The sequence below is a fragment of the Mobula birostris genome, chromosome 2 (genome assembly GCF_030028105.1).
Source record: "Mobula birostris isolate sMobBir1 chromosome 2, sMobBir1.hap1, whole genome shotgun sequence".
Lineage (NCBI taxonomy): Eukaryota > Metazoa > Chordata > Chondrichthyes > Myliobatiformes > Myliobatidae > Mobula > Mobula birostris.
In genome coordinates this window covers 92,631,488-92,649,575 of record NC_092371.1, presented here as the reverse complement: position 1 = coordinate 92,649,575, position 18,088 = coordinate 92,631,488, and the positions used below count along the sequence as shown (strand labels likewise).

The following is an 18,088-nucleotide window of genomic DNA, read 5'->3' as shown; positions in this document are numbered from 1 at the left end:
AGCCTCTCTCTCTCTGTGACAGGTATCACTGTGGGAGAGAGGGGGTGAAGTATCACTGTGGGAGGGTGTGAAGAATCACTGTGGGAATGAGTGGGTGAGATATCACTGTTGGAGTGATGGTGAGGTTTCACTGTTGTAGAGTGGGTGGTTTCTCACTGTGTGAGCAGGCTGAGTATCACTGTGTGACAGAGCCAGGGTGAGGTATCTCTGTGGGAGAGGGGGTGTGAGGTAGCATAGTGGGAGAGAGTGGGGTGTGGTATCACTAGTTTGTGGTTGTGAATTATGTACAATTCCACCAATTACATTACCCTACACAGTTCACCTCCAGTTGGTGAGGAGCCACCTGTTGAGAAATCGCACAGGAGAGAAACCCCAGGTTCCCCGAACTTAGTGTCAGCAAGCCGCAGGCTTGTGACTGCTGTTTGGTAAGCCTGGATGTCTAGGTCAGTAGCTCGTTCAGCTGCCATGCCGGCATAGTCAACCCCTATGTGTATGTTGTCAACGGCTGGTTGTGAGAGGCAGTCAGCCATGGCAGTACTTTTCCCTGAGGGGTTCGTGGTTAACTATTGCTGTGAAATGCTGTACTTTCTTTTGGGGGGACAGAGCTGCCGGCTGAAGAAGGTGAGCAGATGCCACACAACTCCGACCAACTGTTCATGCACAGCACCCACAGCATTGTCTGAAGTGTCAGTAGTAATGACTATGGGTGTGTTAGTGTCAGTAGTGGCTATGGGTGTGTTGGGAAGAGAGTGCACCAGTAGGGTCACGTTAGAAAGATCTTGTTTGGTGTCATCAAATTCCCTGGCCATGTCTGCTGACCAGTCAAGGACGTGATTAGGGGCATTGCCTTTAAGCGCACTGTACAGGGGGAACAAGTTCAACAGCTTGTAGAATGAAGCAGTGATTGAAATTCATTTAGCTGGGCTAATAAATCCACAGTGATACTTCAACCTCACTCTCTTTCACAGTGACACCTCATCCTCTCTCCCACAGTGATACCCCAACCCCTCTCTCCCATAGTGATACCTCACCCTCTCTCTCTCTCCCACAGTGATACCTCACCCTCTCTCTCTCTCCCACAGTGATACCCCAACCCCTCTCTCCCACAGTGATACCTCACCCTCTCTCTCTCTCCCACAGTGATACCCCAACCCCTCTCTCCCATAGTGATACCTCACCCTCTCTCTCTCTCCCACAGTGATACCTCACCCTCTCTCTCTCCCACTGTGATACCTCACCCTCTCTATTACAGATACCTCACCCTCTCTCTCTCCCACAGTGATGCCTCATCCTCTCTCTCCCACAGTGATATCTCACCCCTCTTTCCCAAAGCAATACCTCACCCTCTCTCTCTCCCATTGTTATACCTCACCCCATCTTGCACAATAATATCTCACCCTCTTCTCCCAATGATATCTCACCTGCTCTCTCCCAGTGATATCTCAACCTGTCTCTCCCAGTGATATCTCAACCCTCTCTCCCAGTGCTACCTCACCCATCTCTCCCAGTGATATCTCAACCCTCCCTCCCAGTGATATCTCAAACCCTCTCTCCCAATGATATCTCACCCTCTCTCTCCCTGTGATATCTCAACCCTCTCTCCCAGTGCTACCTCACCCACCTCTCCCAGTGATATCTCAACCCTCTCTCCCAGTGATATCTCAAACCCTCTCTCCCAATGATATCTCACCCTCTCTCTCCCTGTGATATCTCAACCCTCTCTCCCAGTGCTACCTCACTGTCTGCTTCCCAGTGATACCTGAACACATTCTTTCCCAATGATATCTCACCCCCTCTCTCCCAGTGATATCTCACCCTCTCTCTCCCAGTGCTACCTCACCCTCTGTCTCCCAGCGATACCTGAACACATTCTCTTCCACAGTTATACACCAGCCCTCTTCTTCTCTCTCCCATTGTGAAATTAACTTGCCCCTTTTCTCTCCCAGTGTAATATGAACTCCTCTCTCTCTGACATCGCAGACCTGTGAGGTTGAAGGGAAGTCTCCTTACCGGCCACCAGCTCATGCTCCTGCCCGCAAGGAAGAAGCCCCCAACAGTGCCACGGTTGCTCTGCACCATCGCCTGTGGAAACAGGAACAGCAGTTGTTACTGCTGGAAACTCTCAAATGCAGATGGGACCCTTTGATGTCTTTTTCAGTCTGGTATACTGGAACATTGATTTCACTTTGAGGAAATTTCACATTTGGCTTTCTCTAGTTTGGTCATTCAGGCAGCTGCCATCAGGAGAACACGGACCACTTTGCTCCTTTTTTTCCAAAATTACTTTTATTACAAACTTAATTCTCCTATGCTACAAAATTCTACAACAAACTCATAGACCATGCAGTGATTAACACAATTACTAATGCAAACTAAATTCATCTGTGTCAAGGATGGTGTTTATCCCTACGGTGCCCAGCAATCCCAGACTTGCTCTACGGTACCCACAGACACCACATGCTCCCTCTGGATGGTTACCCAGGCTCAGAGATACTCCCGGAGCATCGCTAGGCAGTCCACCCAGGCAGGACCTTCCGTGACCCACTTCCAGGACTATCGTTGCCAGTCCCAGAATAAAGTTTATTGATATCATCTCTTCTTACTGGATGATCATGTATAAATAGAGTGACACCAAAATGCAAACAGAAGGTTAGAGCAGCACTCGCAGATATGTTGGGGAGGGGGGAGCCTATTGGGAGATCCCGAGACACTGGGAGCTGTCTCCTGTGGTTCTACTTATGGACAGGTGTGGGTCCCACAAGGCAACCCACTCCCCACACCTCGCCAAACCCACCAATTACCCTCCTTGATGCTATTACTGATCCCTACTCCGCATCTCGATGTCAGCTGCCACTTCCCCAATTCCCCGAACCTCTAACCCCTTACTCCCATCTCCACAACCCATGCCAGTCTGATCTCTCCCTTTTCCTCTTCTCAGTTTCCAGGCTGACACCCCTCTCACCATCAGCTCAAAGACAACAGCTGGAGTCCTCCACTCTACCACCCTCAAACATCCCCCTAACTTCCCCTCATGTCTGTGCTGGCTTGTTGCCACCCAGTTTGTCCTATTCCCAACACAAGAAGGCAAGACCATCCTTGCCAGAAAGTAGAGCTCCACCCCTGGGTGCTGGCTAAATTGTCATTTGCACCCTCTGCAGAGGAGAAGAGTGCCTCTGGACTTGCGGATTGAGTTATCATCTGAATCACAATGCTTCAGGAGAACAAACAAGTTGTGTCACATTTACGCTGCTCAAGCTCACGTTCAGAGGTGGACAGGGACCTTGGGATACGTACACCCTCCTCGTCCAGCTGGCACTCCCTCCTCAACATCCTAAGGATGTGAAAGCAACACATTTCTGGAAGAAATCAATCTGATTATTTAAAAAGATCCCAAAAAATAATCTGTGCTGCGTGGGAGGGAGGGAGGGAGGAAATTGTTGTCCCATTGTTGTTGTTGTTGCTGATGTTTTTCTATGGACATGGTGGGAATGTCCATAAGATATCGGAGCAGAATCAATCTATTGGCCCATGTTGCTGCTGACAACACTTGTGAGCTTAGATTGTTGTGTCAGTTCTTAACACAAATGACACATTTCACTATATGTTTCGATATACATGTGATAAATAAATGGATCTAAATCTCACCCTAAGCCCCTGCTCTCTCATGCACGTTTTCCCAGCTCTGGGAAAAAGGTGAGTGTGCATCCATCCTATTGACACTCCTCAAGATCTCATACAATCTTTAGATCACTTCTCCTCTCCCAAGCTCCAGTGAAGAGTCTCAACCTGCTCAATCTCTCTCCATAACTTAGTCTTAGCAACATCCTCCTCTTTACTCTTTCTAGCTTAATGGCATCTTTCTATCTTCCCAATTAGCTCAAACAAATTTTTCAATCTTCTCGTTTATCCAGTTCAGACTTACTGCTCCTCCCTACATTCTGTGGCCACTTTATTAGGTACATCTGTGCACCTGTTTGCTAATGCAAATACCTAATCAGCCAATCATGTGGTAGCAACCCAATGCATAAAAACATACAGACATGGTCAAGAGGTTCAGTTGTTGTTCAGACCAAACACCAGCATGGGAAAGAAATGTGATCTTTGACTGTGGAATGTTTGTTGATGCCACATGGGGTGGTTTCAGCATCTCAGAAACTGATCTTCTGAGACTTTCACACACAATTGTCACTACAATTTATAAAGAGTGGTGTGAGAAACAAAAAACATCTAACGAGCAGCAGTTCAGTGGCTGAAAATGCCTTGTTAAGGATCCTTGACAAGAAAACACACCAGCAAGGACAGAACTGGAAAAATATTGTAGAGAACCACGACTTAATACATACCTGAGAAAATGTTCCAGTAATTACAAGCTAATATTACAAAAGGGCAAGGCTTTAAAAGGAACAGCCACTTTGGCTTCATAATAGAAACCATAGAAACCATAGAAAAACTACAGCACAGAAACAGGCCTTTTGGCCCTTCTTGGCTGTGCCAAACCATTTTCTACCTAGTCCCACTGACCTGCACACGGACCATATCCCTCCGTACACCTCCCATCCATGTATCTGTCCAATTTATTCTTAAATGTTAAAAAAGAACCCGCATTTACCACATCGTCTGGCAGCTCATTCCATACTCCCACCATTCTCTGTGTGAAGAAGCCCCCCCTAATGTTCCCTTTAAACTTTTCCCCCCTCACCCTTAACCCATGTCCTCTGGTTTTTTTTCTCCCCTTGCCTCTATGAGGAGACGTCGGAGGATAATGGCCAGACTGGTTCAGGCTGACAGGAAGGCATCAGTAACTGAAATAAACATGTGTTACAACACTGGTGTGCAGAAGAGCATCTCTGAACACACAGCACATTGAATGAAGCAGCAGAAGGCCATGAACATACAGTCAGTAACCACTTTATTAGATATAGGAGGTACCCGAGAAGCTGGGGGCAGCTGCCCACTTGATGTCTGGAAACGGTGCTGTTGTGGAGGGAGTTGCAACATTAATGAAGTCACTTCCAAGGCACAAGTAATGTGTGATGTGTGGGACACATGCTCATGGTGATATGTCATTGTACTCACCATCCCTGCCCCACAAGTACACAGAATTTCCTGCTGAGTCCATCCAGCATTTTTGTGAATTGCACAGACTTACCAATATACCTCAGCAGCATCCCAGGAAAGTTATTTGTTTAATTTTGAGACTTTTTAGAGTGTTATATAGGGATTCTAACTCACTCTGGTCCATTGGGAAGTTGGTTAATGATCTCACAAGGAAACTTAAGTTATCCTTGAATCATGAAGCCAAAGTGGTTGTTCCTTTGAAAGCCTTACCCTTTAGTAGCATTAACTTAAATTACCAGAGCATTTTCTCAGGTGTGTATTAAATCATGGTTCTCTGCAACATTTTTCCAGTTCTCTCTTGCTGGTGTGCTTTCTTGTCAAGGATAATCGGTGGTGAAATTCCCATTCCGATCTCACCTTCCCACGACCTCAACAGATCTTCACACGGCCTTAGATCACCTGGACAACACAAACACCTATATCAGGATGCCGTCCAATGAGTATAGCTCAGCATTTAATACCATCATTTCCACAATCCTGATTGAGAAGTTGCAGAACCTGGGCCTCTGTACCTCCCTTTGCAATCGGATCCTTGACTTTCTAACCGGAAGACCGCAACCCGTGCGGATTGGTGATAACATCTCCTCCTCACTGATGATCAATACTGGTGCACCTCAAGGGTGTGTGCTTAGTCCAATGCTCTACTCTCTATATACACATGACTGTGTGGCTTGGCATAGCTTAAATACCATCAATAAATTTGCTGATGATAAAACCATTGTTGGTAGAATCTCAGGTGTTGATGAAAGGACGTACAGGAGTGAGATATGCCAACTAGTGGAGTGGTACTGCAGCAACAACCTGGTATTCAACAGCAGTAAGGTGAAAGAGCTGATTGTGGACTTCAGGAAGGGTAAGGCAAAAGAATACATACCAATCCTCACAGAGGGAACAGAAGTGGAGAGTGTGAGCAGTTTCAAGTTCCTGGGTGTCAAGATCTCTGAGCACCTAACCTGGTCCCAACATATTGATGTAGTTATAAAAAAGGCAAGACAGAGGCTATACTTTATTAGGAGATTGAAGAGTTTTGGCATGTCAACAAATACACTCAAACTTCTACAGATGTACCGTGGAGAGCGTTCTGACAGGTTGCATCACTGTCTGGTATGGAGAGGCTATTGCACAGGACTGAAAGAAGCTACAGAAAGTTGTAAATCTAGTCAGCTCCATCTTGGGCACTAGTCTACAAAGTACCCAGGACATTTTCAGGGAGCGGTGTCTCAGAAAGGCAGCGTCCATTATTAAGGATGTCCACCATCCAGGGCATGCCCTTTTCTCACTGTTGCCATCAGGTAGGAGGTACAGAAGCCTGAAGGCACACATTCAGCGATTCAAAAACAGCTTCTTCCCCTCTGCCATCCGATTCCTAACTGGACATTGAAGGCTTGGACACTACCTCACTTTTTTAATATACAGTATTTCTGTTTTTGCCCTTTAAAAAAATCTTCAATATTCGTAATTGATTTACTTGTTTATTTATTATTATTATTATTATTATCTTTATTTGTTATTGTTTTTTTCCCTGCTAGATTATGTATTGCGTTGAACTGCTGCTGCTAAGTTAACAAATTCCATGTCAGATGCCAGTGATAATAAACCTGATTCTGATTCTGATTCATGTGAATCTACATTGGGATAGAAAGGGCCCTCAGCTTTATATTCCTGAGTGCTAACATATCTGATGACTTGTCCTGGGGTTTGCAATTCTAAGGCAGGTACACCACCATCTTTACATTCTTAGAAAGTTAAGAAGATTCAGCTTGTTATCAAACATGCTAACAAACTTCTACAGTTGAAAGCCAGGGTCTGGGTTTCAAATGTGTAGGTTCATACAGTAAGAAGCTGTAGAAAGTAGTGTAGTCTGCACAATACATCACAAACACAACCTTCCGCACTATTGATAGTAACTATAGGAGGTGCTGCCTCAAGAAGGCCATTTCTGTCACCAAAGATCCCCACCACCCAGGCCATGCCATCTTCTCACAGTTCCTATTTGGCAGCAGGTATAGAAACCTGAAGTCCCATGCCACCAGGTTCAAGAATGGTTACTTCGCGATCAACTATTCAGTTTGTGAACCAACCTGCAAAACTACTGACCACTTCGATCACTTTACACTAAAATAGACATTGCAATTTTGGTTCTGATTGTGTCCCCTCTTATGAAAATGATGTCTAGTTTACATTTGTCTTGTGAATGCTGCTTATCTGATGCTACGTGCTTGTGCGGCTACCGCTAGGAAGCTATTCACTGCTCACCTGTGTCTGCATCTACCTGTGCATATGACAATCAACTTGACTGGCTTTGGATTTAGCCATTCTTATTGCAATGTAACCTCACACTGCATCTGCACTTTGCAACACAACTTGCCCCTTCTTGCCTTAAAAGGCTCAGCTGTCCCAGAATGTCAGAAGAATTATTGATTACAAAGCTTTTAATGGGCTATACAACATATACAAGTGTACAAAACATACGAACAAAGAGTGGGATTGGAATCAGAGTCAGAGCCAGTCTTAATATCACTGTGAAATCTGTTGTTTTGTGGCATCAGTACAATGTAATATATAAAAACTATGAATTACAATTCTAAAGAAAAGACATAATATATAATATATGCATATATAATTTATAGTTATATTTATAAAATTAAATAAGTAGTGCAAAAAGAGAGCCAAAAATAGTGAGGTGTTTATAGGTTGGTTCAGAAACCCGATAACAGGGAAAGAAACTGTTCCTTTAATATTGAGTGTGTGTCTTCGGTCTCGTGTACCTTCTCCCTGATGGTATCAATGATAAGGGGGTATGTCCTGAGTGATGAGGGCCCGTAATGATGCCGCCTTTTTGAAGCATCGTCTTTTGAAGGTGTCCTCGGTGCTGAGGAGGGTGGTGCTGATGATGGAGCTGGCTGAGTTTGCAACATTCTGAGGCTGTTTTTCAATCCCGTGCTGTGGTATAGAGACCAGACTATGATACAACCAGTTATAATGCACTCCGCAGTACATCTGTAGAAATTTGCTAGTGTGCTTGGTGTCATATCAAAACTGCTCAAACTCACAATGAAATATAGCCACTGTCATGCCTTTTTTGTAATTGCATCAATATGTTTGGCCCAGGATAGATCTTCAGAGATGTTGACACCTAGGAACTTGAAGCTGCAACCCTTTAAACCATTGCTTGTTCCTTTGTCTACCACAGGGAACCACTAACTCAGAAGCTCTGTTCTGTTTGTGTTGCTCTTAGAGATTGTTGAAAGGCCTCCTAGCATGAGTTCCAGTTTGTAAGCAGTTGTCCAAAACAGTTACCAGGGCAATGAGAGTCCAAACACTCACAACCTGGTTACTGGTAACAGGTTATCTGACTGGGGGTCAGTATGGGAACTGTACTCCCATTGGTCTAACATATCTCTCCAATTAGAAAGCCTGAGGTAAAACAGAGGAAGCATCAGCCAATCAGTAGTGGGCTTAAAGACTCTCTCCTGCAGGGGGGCAGTGAGGATAAACAACAAGAACTTGTGCTTGCCAGAAAGCAAAATACTGCAGATGGCAGATAACTGAGATAAAAATAAACAGGAAATGCTAGGATTCCTCAGCAGGCCAGGAAGCACTCCCTGGGAAATTTGGGGTTTTATGATATTGTTCTTTTAACACAGTAACTTTCACACCGTGCTTCACTGGGACATTCAGACAGCACTTGACAGTGGGAGGCAGGTGTTGGGTAATGGTGAGTTTTAGGGAGGGTGTCCAGTGCCAAAGGCCCTGGGAACAGAAGACATGTCCACCAATGGTACGGATCTGATCAGGGAGGTTCAGGACACTGGAGAGGGTTGAGAGGCTGCAATTCCAGAAGGTGGAAGGATTGTAGCTTCAGATTAGGATAAGGATTGTAGAGGGCTATGGGTAAGCCTAGGTAGTTGTAAGGTAAGGACATGTTCAGCACAGCTTTGTAGGCCGAAGGGCCTGTATTGTGCTGTAGGTTTTCTATGTTTCTTTGTTTCTACCATAGAACAGAGAACATACAACATAGAACATTACAGGACATTACAGGTACTTCAGCCCATGATGTTTTGTCAACTTTTAACCTACTATAAGATCAATCTAACCCTTCCGTCCTACATAGCCCTCTGTTTTTCTATCATCCATGTGACTTTCTAAGAGCTTCTTAAATTCCCCTAATGTATCTATATCATAAGACCATAAGAAATAGGAGCAGGAGTAGGCCATCTGGCCTGTCAAGCCTGCTCCACCATTTAATAAGATCATGGCTGATCTGTCCATGACTCATCTGCACCTACCTGTCTTTTCCCCATAACCCTTAATTCTCCTACTATGCAAAAATCTGTCCAACCTTGTCTTAAGTATACTTACTGATGTAGCCTCCACTGCTTCACTGGGCAGAAAATTCCAGATTCATCACCCTGTGAGAAAAGCAGTTCCTTATCATCTCCATCCTAAATCTACTCCCCCGAACCTTGAGGCTATTTCCCTGCCTCTATGACCACCTACGACCACCAGCTCATATCATGCAAGTGGTACCTGCCTCTATGACCACCCTGGCAGGATGTTCCATACATCCTCCACTCTCTGTGTATAAAACTTTACCTCTGACATCCCACCTATACTTTCCTACAATCAGTTTAAAATTATGCCCCCTCATTTTACTGATTTCCACCCTGGAATAAAAGTCTCTGGCTATCCATTTGATTTATGTCTCTTTCCATCTTGTACACCACTCTCAAGTCACCTCTCATCCTCCTTCCTCTCCAAGCAACCACCTCCCGGTCTGTGGTGGTGGTGTCTACAGGAGATGCTGCCTCAAGAGGCAACATCCATATCAATGATCCCCACCATCCAGGCCATGTCATCATCTTGCAGGAGGCGTCACAGAAGCCTTTAGTTCCAAACCACCAGTTCAAGAACAGCAATTTCCCTTCAACCACTTGGTTCATGAACTAACTGGCACCACCTCAGTATTTCAACAGTCTGACCACTTTGCACATTGTTCTAATTGTATAATGCATATCTGCGCTTGTGAATGCCTTGTGCCTGTGATTCTGTGGCAAGTATGGTTTTTCATGGTTCCTGTGCACTCGCGTTCTTACAAATGATAATAAACTCGACTTTGATATTGACTTTTCCTGCCTGGGAGCCAGCATGGACCTGATGGGTGAATGGACCCTAGTCATAGTCACATAGTGTTGTACAGGCCCTTCATCCCAACTTGTTGATGCTGACTGAGATATCTGTCCAAGCTCGTCCCATCCGCCTGCATTTGGCCCACCTCCCTCATGATGCATACCATGGTAACGTAGGGGTTAGTGCAGTGCTGTGACGACTTGGGGAGTTCAACCAGGTGTCCTCTAAAATGTCTACACATCTTCCCCATGGAATATGAGGGTTTCCTCCGGGTGCTCTGGTTTCCTCCCATGGTCCAAAGACTCAGCGGTTGGTAGGTTAATTGGTCATTGTAAATTGTCCTGTGATTAGGCTGGGGTTAAATAGGGGTTAAATGGGGTTGTCAGGGGTGCTGGGTGGTGCAGCTCGAAGGGTTGGAAAAGCCTATTCTGAGCTGTATCTCTAAATTAAAATAAATCAGTCGCTGTCCATGTACCGGTAAATATTTTTAAACATTTCAGTTGTAATTATCTTCACCTCTGGCAGCGGGTTCTACTTGTACACCACTCCCTGCATGAAAGACTTTCCCCTCAGGTCCCTTTTAAATCTACGACCATCCACCCTCATCATTTTATATCCGTCTCAAAGGTCATCTAGTAAGCTAGCTCTTCCTTCAGTTAGTCCTGACGAAGGGTCTCGGCCGAAGTGTCCACTGTTCCTCTTCCTAGAGATGCTGCCTGGCCTGCTGTATTCACCAGCAACTTTAATGTGTGTTGCTTGAATTTCCAGCATCTGCAGAATTCCTCGTGTTTACGGAGATCAGTTTTTCATGGATTAGGGAGTGTTGGCCATTGGAAGTGAGGAATCAGAGGGTGGCACCTACATGTGGGGTGGGTATTGGTAGTGGCAGCAGTGAGGATAATGGTGAGTTTTGGGGAGTGGGATGCCTTGTGGGAGCTCGGACCTGTTCACAGCCTGCTCTCCTGGGGTGGACTGAGGGAGTCAGCAACCAGTGCCCTGGGGCAGTCTAAGTCCTGTCCTCCTGGTCTTGACCAGCTATCACAATGAGTGTTAAAGAACATGTCCTTTACTCCACATTCCTCCATAGTGTCTCTCTCCCACTCTCAATCTTTCTCTCTCTGCTCTCTCTCTCTTCTCTACCTGTACTCTCTCCCATTGGCCCTGACCCTCTGAGGGACTGACACACCTTTACACACCCCTAGCAACACCCCAGCAGGCCAGGCCCTGAACACCAAGCTCCCTCCCACTTCCTTGTATCTCAGAATCACGCAGGTTGGCCAGTGGGCCCATTAAATCAATGCTAACCCACAGATTAAACCCACCAATCTCATTCCCACACAACTATTCTCTCTCCCCTGTACCATTTCTCCCACTGGCCACCTACACCAGGGGAAATACAGCAGTGGAGGGAAATATAAATAAAACATAAACATCCTTAATAAATAGAACTGACCCAGGCTTTTGCATTGGACTTTTGCATAAAAACATCGTTGAAATGCTAGATTAGGCCTGAAGACACCAGAGTATGTAAATGTTGCTGCTGAATCAAGCCAAAGCCATTTTTGAATTTGAGTCTTCATAATTTCTTTCACCACAGGAAGACGGTCAGCCTATTGAGTTTGTACCAGCTCCCAGGACAATCTCCTCCATCCCTTTCCCTCTTTTATATCTCTGTAATTATTCTCTCTCAAAGGGACATTAACTCCAACCACCCCCTCCCCCCCAATTCTCGCACTCCCTCACACATTAGGGGCAAGTTACAGTAGCTAATTAATCTACCAACCGCACGTAACTGGGATGTGGGAGGAAACCAGAGCACCTGGGAAAAACATGCAAACTCCACATAGACAGCCCCCGAGTTCAGCATTGAACCCAGGCCACTATAGCTATGAGGCAGAAACTCTACGTGTGCAACAGTGTGGCACCCACTCCTATCCAGCTCCCAATTTTCCCTTTAAGTTGTACCTCAAGTTCTACAATTCTGTTATCTCATGTGGCTTGCTAGTAAAACTTTCTTTGATAAGGTTACTCTGAGGCCATCTGTTGTTTATACTTGAATGAATAATTCAATAAACATGTTATCTAAGTTTATACTATCTAAGAACATACTATAAGGTTATTTGGCTGGTTAACCTAGTTCCGTCTAAGAGAATGACCCAAAGGGCAGGATGAATTATTGTGCAGATTTGTAATCAGAGACGTGACTCAAGAATATCCTGAAAACACTTGTTAATGAAAACCTTGAAGGCAGTTCCTGTCATACAAAAGAATGACAGGAAAGATCCATCTTCACACCTCAGTAGAACTGCACTTGGCTCTGATACATTTCAAGACTAACAAGGAATATCACATAAACATTTTGATTTCAGCCAGCAACTGGATTTATAAGGCATTAGTCAGACAACATTTGGAGGATTGTGAACAGTTTTGGACCTTTAACTAAGAAATGACGTGGGGACTTCCGGTAGAGCTCATGGAGTGAAGTCTTGCTCTTGACTCGCTCCATTACCTCTGAGTTTTTCTTCTTATGATCAGCTATATTTTAATTAACCATTAAGGCATCGACTTTTACAATATTTTGAAATAAGTTGGGCTCTTTGATAATCGGATGCTTTTAAGGTCTGCTATGTCTAAGAATGGGAAAAACGGGAAGGACGACAAACCTCCGGTTAGACCGAAAGGTACCGATTTTCCTCCGACTGAACCATCGGTGACTTTGAAAGCTATATCGGATCTAATTCAAAAGGAAATTTCAACCTCAATTACGGAGCTGATTCGTGCGGAAATTTCAATTAATTTCCAGAAAATTGCCGATTCAATCGATAAGATACAAACATCTATTATGGAACATCAGTCGGCTATAATTGATCTTCAAAAATCCACGCAACAAAATGAACTCAAGATGGAGAAAATCGAAGAAACAATTAATGTAATGAAGAAGAAACTTGACTTTCTGGCCTTTAAAAACTCTGATTTAGAATCCAGAATGCGACGGCAGAATCTTCGAATGATCGGGATGCGTGAAGCTGTTGAATCTGATAACCCTATGAAGTATTTTTCTCAACTTTTAAAAGATGCATTTCCTACTGTATTTCCTGACCAACCACCGTTACTGGATCGTGTTCATAGAGTTCCATCATACTCGTCTAAGTCAGATAAACCTCGACATGTCATCTTACGTTTTCATTACTTTCAAGACAAGGAGAAACTGTTTCGTTACGTTCGATCTAAAGGTTACATTGATTTTTTGGATTTTAAGCTCCGATTCGTGGAGGATTTCAGCAAACCAATTCGGGATCAGCGAGTTCGTTATAGATCTGTGATGTCGGAACTCTACAAGATGGATTTAAAACCAGCACTGCTTTACCCAGCACGTCTAAGGATTCGTACGTTGGATGGAGCCCTCCGTTTTTTTGAATCTCCATCGGATGCCCAGAGTTATCTGGATCAATTTTCACCTTCAACATCTTAATCGTAATTTTTAACTATCTCCGTTTGATCGGAGGTTGTGAATTTGTCGGCCTTAATTTTTTTTTGCCTTATATGGGCAGAAAAGTTTATTTTTGATTAATTAATATGGTTGCTAAACTTTCTTTCTATCTGCGTCATTCCTTTCTTTTTCCCAGGGGATTCTGGGTGGTTATTCCCTCAGCGTCACTCTACGTATTTCCTTTGAGGCCTTAAATTTTGTAGTTTTTAAATCCACTTTTTTTTGTAAGTTTTCATAACTAGTTTATGTTAATAATTTCATTTCTTTTTTTGTTTATTCATAGGTTCTGGGGTTTGTTGCAGTTTTTTTTATATTTTCTGGCTTTTTCTCTGTTATATTAAGTGTTTGTTCTAATTGATTTACTTTTTTTATTCTTTTACTGTTTTATAACTAGCTGATCTTTTTAATATTTACACTTTTTTTTAGGGAGTGTCTATCGGAAGTCATGGGGGTAGTTTTAGTGCTTGCTTCTTTCTGGCTGGTCTGTGTTAGATTTAGCCTTGGGGTCATGGGGTGGGGGGTGGTGGGAGGGGCTTCATGTTTTAGTTTTTTTCTTCTTGGGCTATGTATACTATTGAAGTATTGGTTGCATTCTCCTTCCCGGTATCTCTTATTTGTTCTGTTCCCTTTCCGGGTTCGTGGGTCGAGCCTATCGTCAATCCTCCTTGTTGCGGGTTGACTTTAGGGTTTATGGAGTCTATTATTAATTTCGTCTCCTGGAATACTAATGGTCTTAACCATCCTATTAAAAGGAAAAAAGTTTTTAAAGTGTTCCGGAGACTTAAAGCACAAATTTTATTTTTACCAGAGACCCATGTGCGGAGGGGGGACAGATTACGTTTTTTTAAATTCTGGAAGGAACAACAGTTTCATTCGAACTCTAACGCTAAGATTCGAGGCGTCTCTATTTTTATAGACTCTTCAGTTACTTTTATACAACATGATATTATCTCTGATCCGAATGGTAGATTTCTACTGGTTAGTGGTCTACTATTTAATAAAAAGGTAGTTCTGGTTAATGTTTATGCGCCCAATATGGACTGTCCGGAATTTTATAAATCATTATTCAATCAGTTCCCGAATTTGAATGAGTTTTCATTGATCTGGGGCGGAGATCTTAATACTTGTTTAACTCCAGCTTTGGACCGTTCGGCTCCTCTACGGACCTTACCTAATAAATCTGCAACTTTGATTAATTCATTCCTCTCTGATTCTGGGTCAACGGACATTTGGCGTTTTTTGCATCCTCAGGAAAAAGATTTTTCTTTTTTTTCACATGTTCATCATTCCTATTCAAGAATTGATTATTTCTTTATTGACTCTCATCTTATTTCTTCAGTGATTAAATGTGATTATGACTCTATACCACAGGCCTGTGATTCCCATCGGAGAATGCAAACTCTCTTAGCCCTCTCGGGCATTTTGGACAACTCTCTGCCTCTTTTCCTTCCCATCACAAAATCTCTCTTACACACTTATCTAGTCCTGACAACCCCCGTACCCCCCACACAGATTCTGTTTGAGACGCTCAGCTTCTCCAATAGATTATGTATGTGTGCTCCAGATTCCAGCTTCTTCAGTCTCCTCTAGTTCTCGTTCAGCTCCCCGTGTGGATTGTACCATCACCTGTCTGTCTGGAGGGTCATCTCACTCCTAACACCCTCTACCTAAAAATTCCATTTTATCCCATCTTCACAAACACAAAATATTCTGCTGACGCTCAAAATCCAGAGTTACGCGCACAGAGGACTCAGCGGGTCAGGCAGTATCTATGGAAGGGAATGCAGAGTCAATATTTCAGACTGAGACCCTTCATCAGGACTGAAGAGAAAAGGGAAGAAGCCAGAATACGAAGGTGGGGGGGGGGTAGAGCAGTGAGGATGAAGTGAGAAGCTGGGGGGGGGGTTGATAGGTGGAACCTTGTAACCCCTCTCAGCCAGGCAAACTATGGAGAAGATTCATCCAACAGGCCATCAGCAATCTGCAGTTAGATACGGGTTGAGATAAATGCTGGAGCAGAGAGAGCTAAAGGCTGTCTGAAGCCGTGAGACCAACAGGAGATGGAGAGTTTGGGGAGTTTGCAGTGAGTCAGATTTGGATTTCTACTGCTTTTATACCAGAGACCTGATGAAGGGTCTTGGCCGGAAACATCGACTGTTTACTCCCATCCACAGACGCTGCCTGATCTGCTGAGCCCCCACAGAACATTATATGTATTGCTCTAGATTTCCAGCATCTGCAGGATCTCTTGTGTCTACTGATGTCTACTGATTTTATGTATTACTATTCCCCCTCACTCACTCACTCTCTCTCTCTCTCTCTTCCCCTCTTTCTCTACCTCCCCTTTCTGCGCTTATTTCACTTTGACCACAAATTCCCCTTCTCCTGCTTTTCACTTCTGCCTTTTACTTCCCTGCCTTGAAATCAGGAAGTGCGCTGCTGGGGGCAGAGGCGGAGAGAGAGGGACCCTCCCTTACCACGGAAGGGTACTCCTAGACCAGCCAGCTGTAGCTGGGGACGACCTTCAGGAAGTTGTCTGCATAAGTTTTAAGAGTTTAAAACCCAGTGGGGAAAACGAAGTGTCAACAACTTAGGCAGCGGTGATGTTTGGGAGATATCAAATAACAGCAGAATCAATAGATTTCGAATGTACGGTGTACTCACATGATCACTGGTGTAAAATCACTCAATGAACTTAATCAAAGTGAATAGTTTTACAGACATTATAAAACGATACGTCAGAGGTCTTTGGTGAATTGTGCGGCGGGGATTTGGCCCAGACTCACCCAAATTCCTACAGCCAGGACCACGAGGAAGTAGATGACAATGACAGAGATGTCGGCCGGGTTGTTAACGGCCACCGAGTTTCCTGATCCGGTGTCACTGTTTACTGGCGCGGTGGTGGTCTCCATCGTCGCTTCGCTGCACAGGTGCCGACTGTCAAACCAATACTTGGAGAGAAGCAGAGGTTTCCAAACATTGCACAAGAGTCTCTTTATATCTCGGCAGGTGTGGTTTCTTTTTATTTTCCCCTGCGATTTACAGTTAATAATAAAACCAGGAAATAGAGCCAGGTTTGTGCAATAAACTCAGCGTGGGCTGACTGGAGAACGACAGGGGTTCGAGGCACCAATATACTTGCCCTGAGTCACCCAATAGACATGGGGAGATACCGCTATGTCAGCGGACCCACTCCAGTCCCAAACTTCACCCACGCTGACACAGCCGGACGAGTGGAAAGACAGTTGGAGGGAAGGGGTCAACACAGCTGGAAGGGTAGGGGGAAGGACAGATGAGAGGTGGGCAAAAGACAGTTGGGTGGGGAAGCACAGGTCAGGGCAGGGGGAAGGACAGGTAAAAGAGTGGGGGAAAGACGCTGGGAGCTGGGGGAAGGACAGGTGGAGGGTTGGAGAAATGACAGGTTGGTGGAAGGGCAGGTGAGGGGTGGAGAAGGACAGGTTGGTGGGGAAAGGTCAGGGGGTGGGGAAAGGGCAGGTGGAGGGGGAAGGACAGGTGGTGGGTGGGGGAAAGGACAGGTGGGTGGGGGAAGGGCAGGCTAAAGGTCAGGTGAGAAGTGAGGGAAGAACAGGTGGAGTGGTGGGGAAAGACAGGTGAGGGGTTGGGGAAGGACGTGAGGGGTGAGGTAAGAACAGGTGGAGTGGTGGGGAAAGGACAGATGAGGGGTGGGGAAGTAGAGGTGAGCGGTGGAGGGGTGGGGCAAGGACAGACAATGGGCAGGGAAAGGACAGGTGATGGAGGAAGGGGAGCTCTGGGGTGGGGGAAGGATAGGTGGAAGAGTGGGGGGACAGGTGAGGAGTGAGGGATGGAAAGGTGGAGTGGTGGTGAAAGACGGGAGGGTGGATGAAACACAGGTGAGTGGTGGGGGAAGCACAAGTGGAAGTATGGAGGTGTAAGGGGTTTCTTTTTTTTATGTCACTGCGTAGTCTAATTAAAATGGCTTCTTTGTTATGTTATAATTGAAAAGGCTTCTTTGGTATGTTAACTGCTGAGAAAGTCCTCCCGCTAGCAGTTTGTTTGGATCACGTTACTGATAAGAAGATGTTACGAACCAATTGGTATAGTTGTTATGCTTTTGGTGTGTCTGTAAGATATTGTATGCGCGGGGTTTTGGGGCAGAAGGCGGGAGAGAGAGAGAGGATGGACCAGGTGCTGTGAGTCCGCTAACAGGCTCGGACGCCGAGCGGGGCGTTCGGCGAGGAGAGGAGATGGAGATGGACTCGTGTGGAGTGTCTGGTCGACCACCGTTGTTGGCCCCAGGCGGCCGGTCGAGGTGGTCCGAGGGGGTCGCAGGGTGAAGAAGAAGGGTCCTGAGCTCCAACTGTTTGTGCA

General features: G+C 45.0%; 1 protein-coding gene across 5 annotated transcripts in view; it reads right to left on the bottom strand.

Annotated features, from left to right (window-relative positions):
• The window catches only part of slc5a1 (solute carrier family 5 member 1), a 159,337-nt gene extending 142,562 nt beyond the window's left edge, over positions 1 to 16,775 (bottom strand). Inside the window, exons 1-2 of one of the 5 annotated variants that reach the window (XM_072245054.1) lie at positions 16,525 to 16,775; positions 2,011 to 2,082 (exon numbers count right to left, since the gene is read on the bottom strand). In XM_072245054.1, the coding sequence (XP_072101155.1) occupies positions 2,011 to 2,082; positions 16,525 to 16,650 (198 nt within the window). In that variant the 5' untranslated portion in view covers positions 16,651 to 16,775. Of the gene's footprint in view, positions 1 to 2,010; positions 2,083 to 16,402; positions 16,495 to 16,524 lie in introns of those variants that run through there. The other 4 variants (XM_072245062.1, XM_072245046.1, XM_072245072.1 and 1 more) reach the window with 4 other exon arrangements.
• Between the last annotated feature and the right edge of the window lie 1,313 nt (positions 16,776 to 18,088).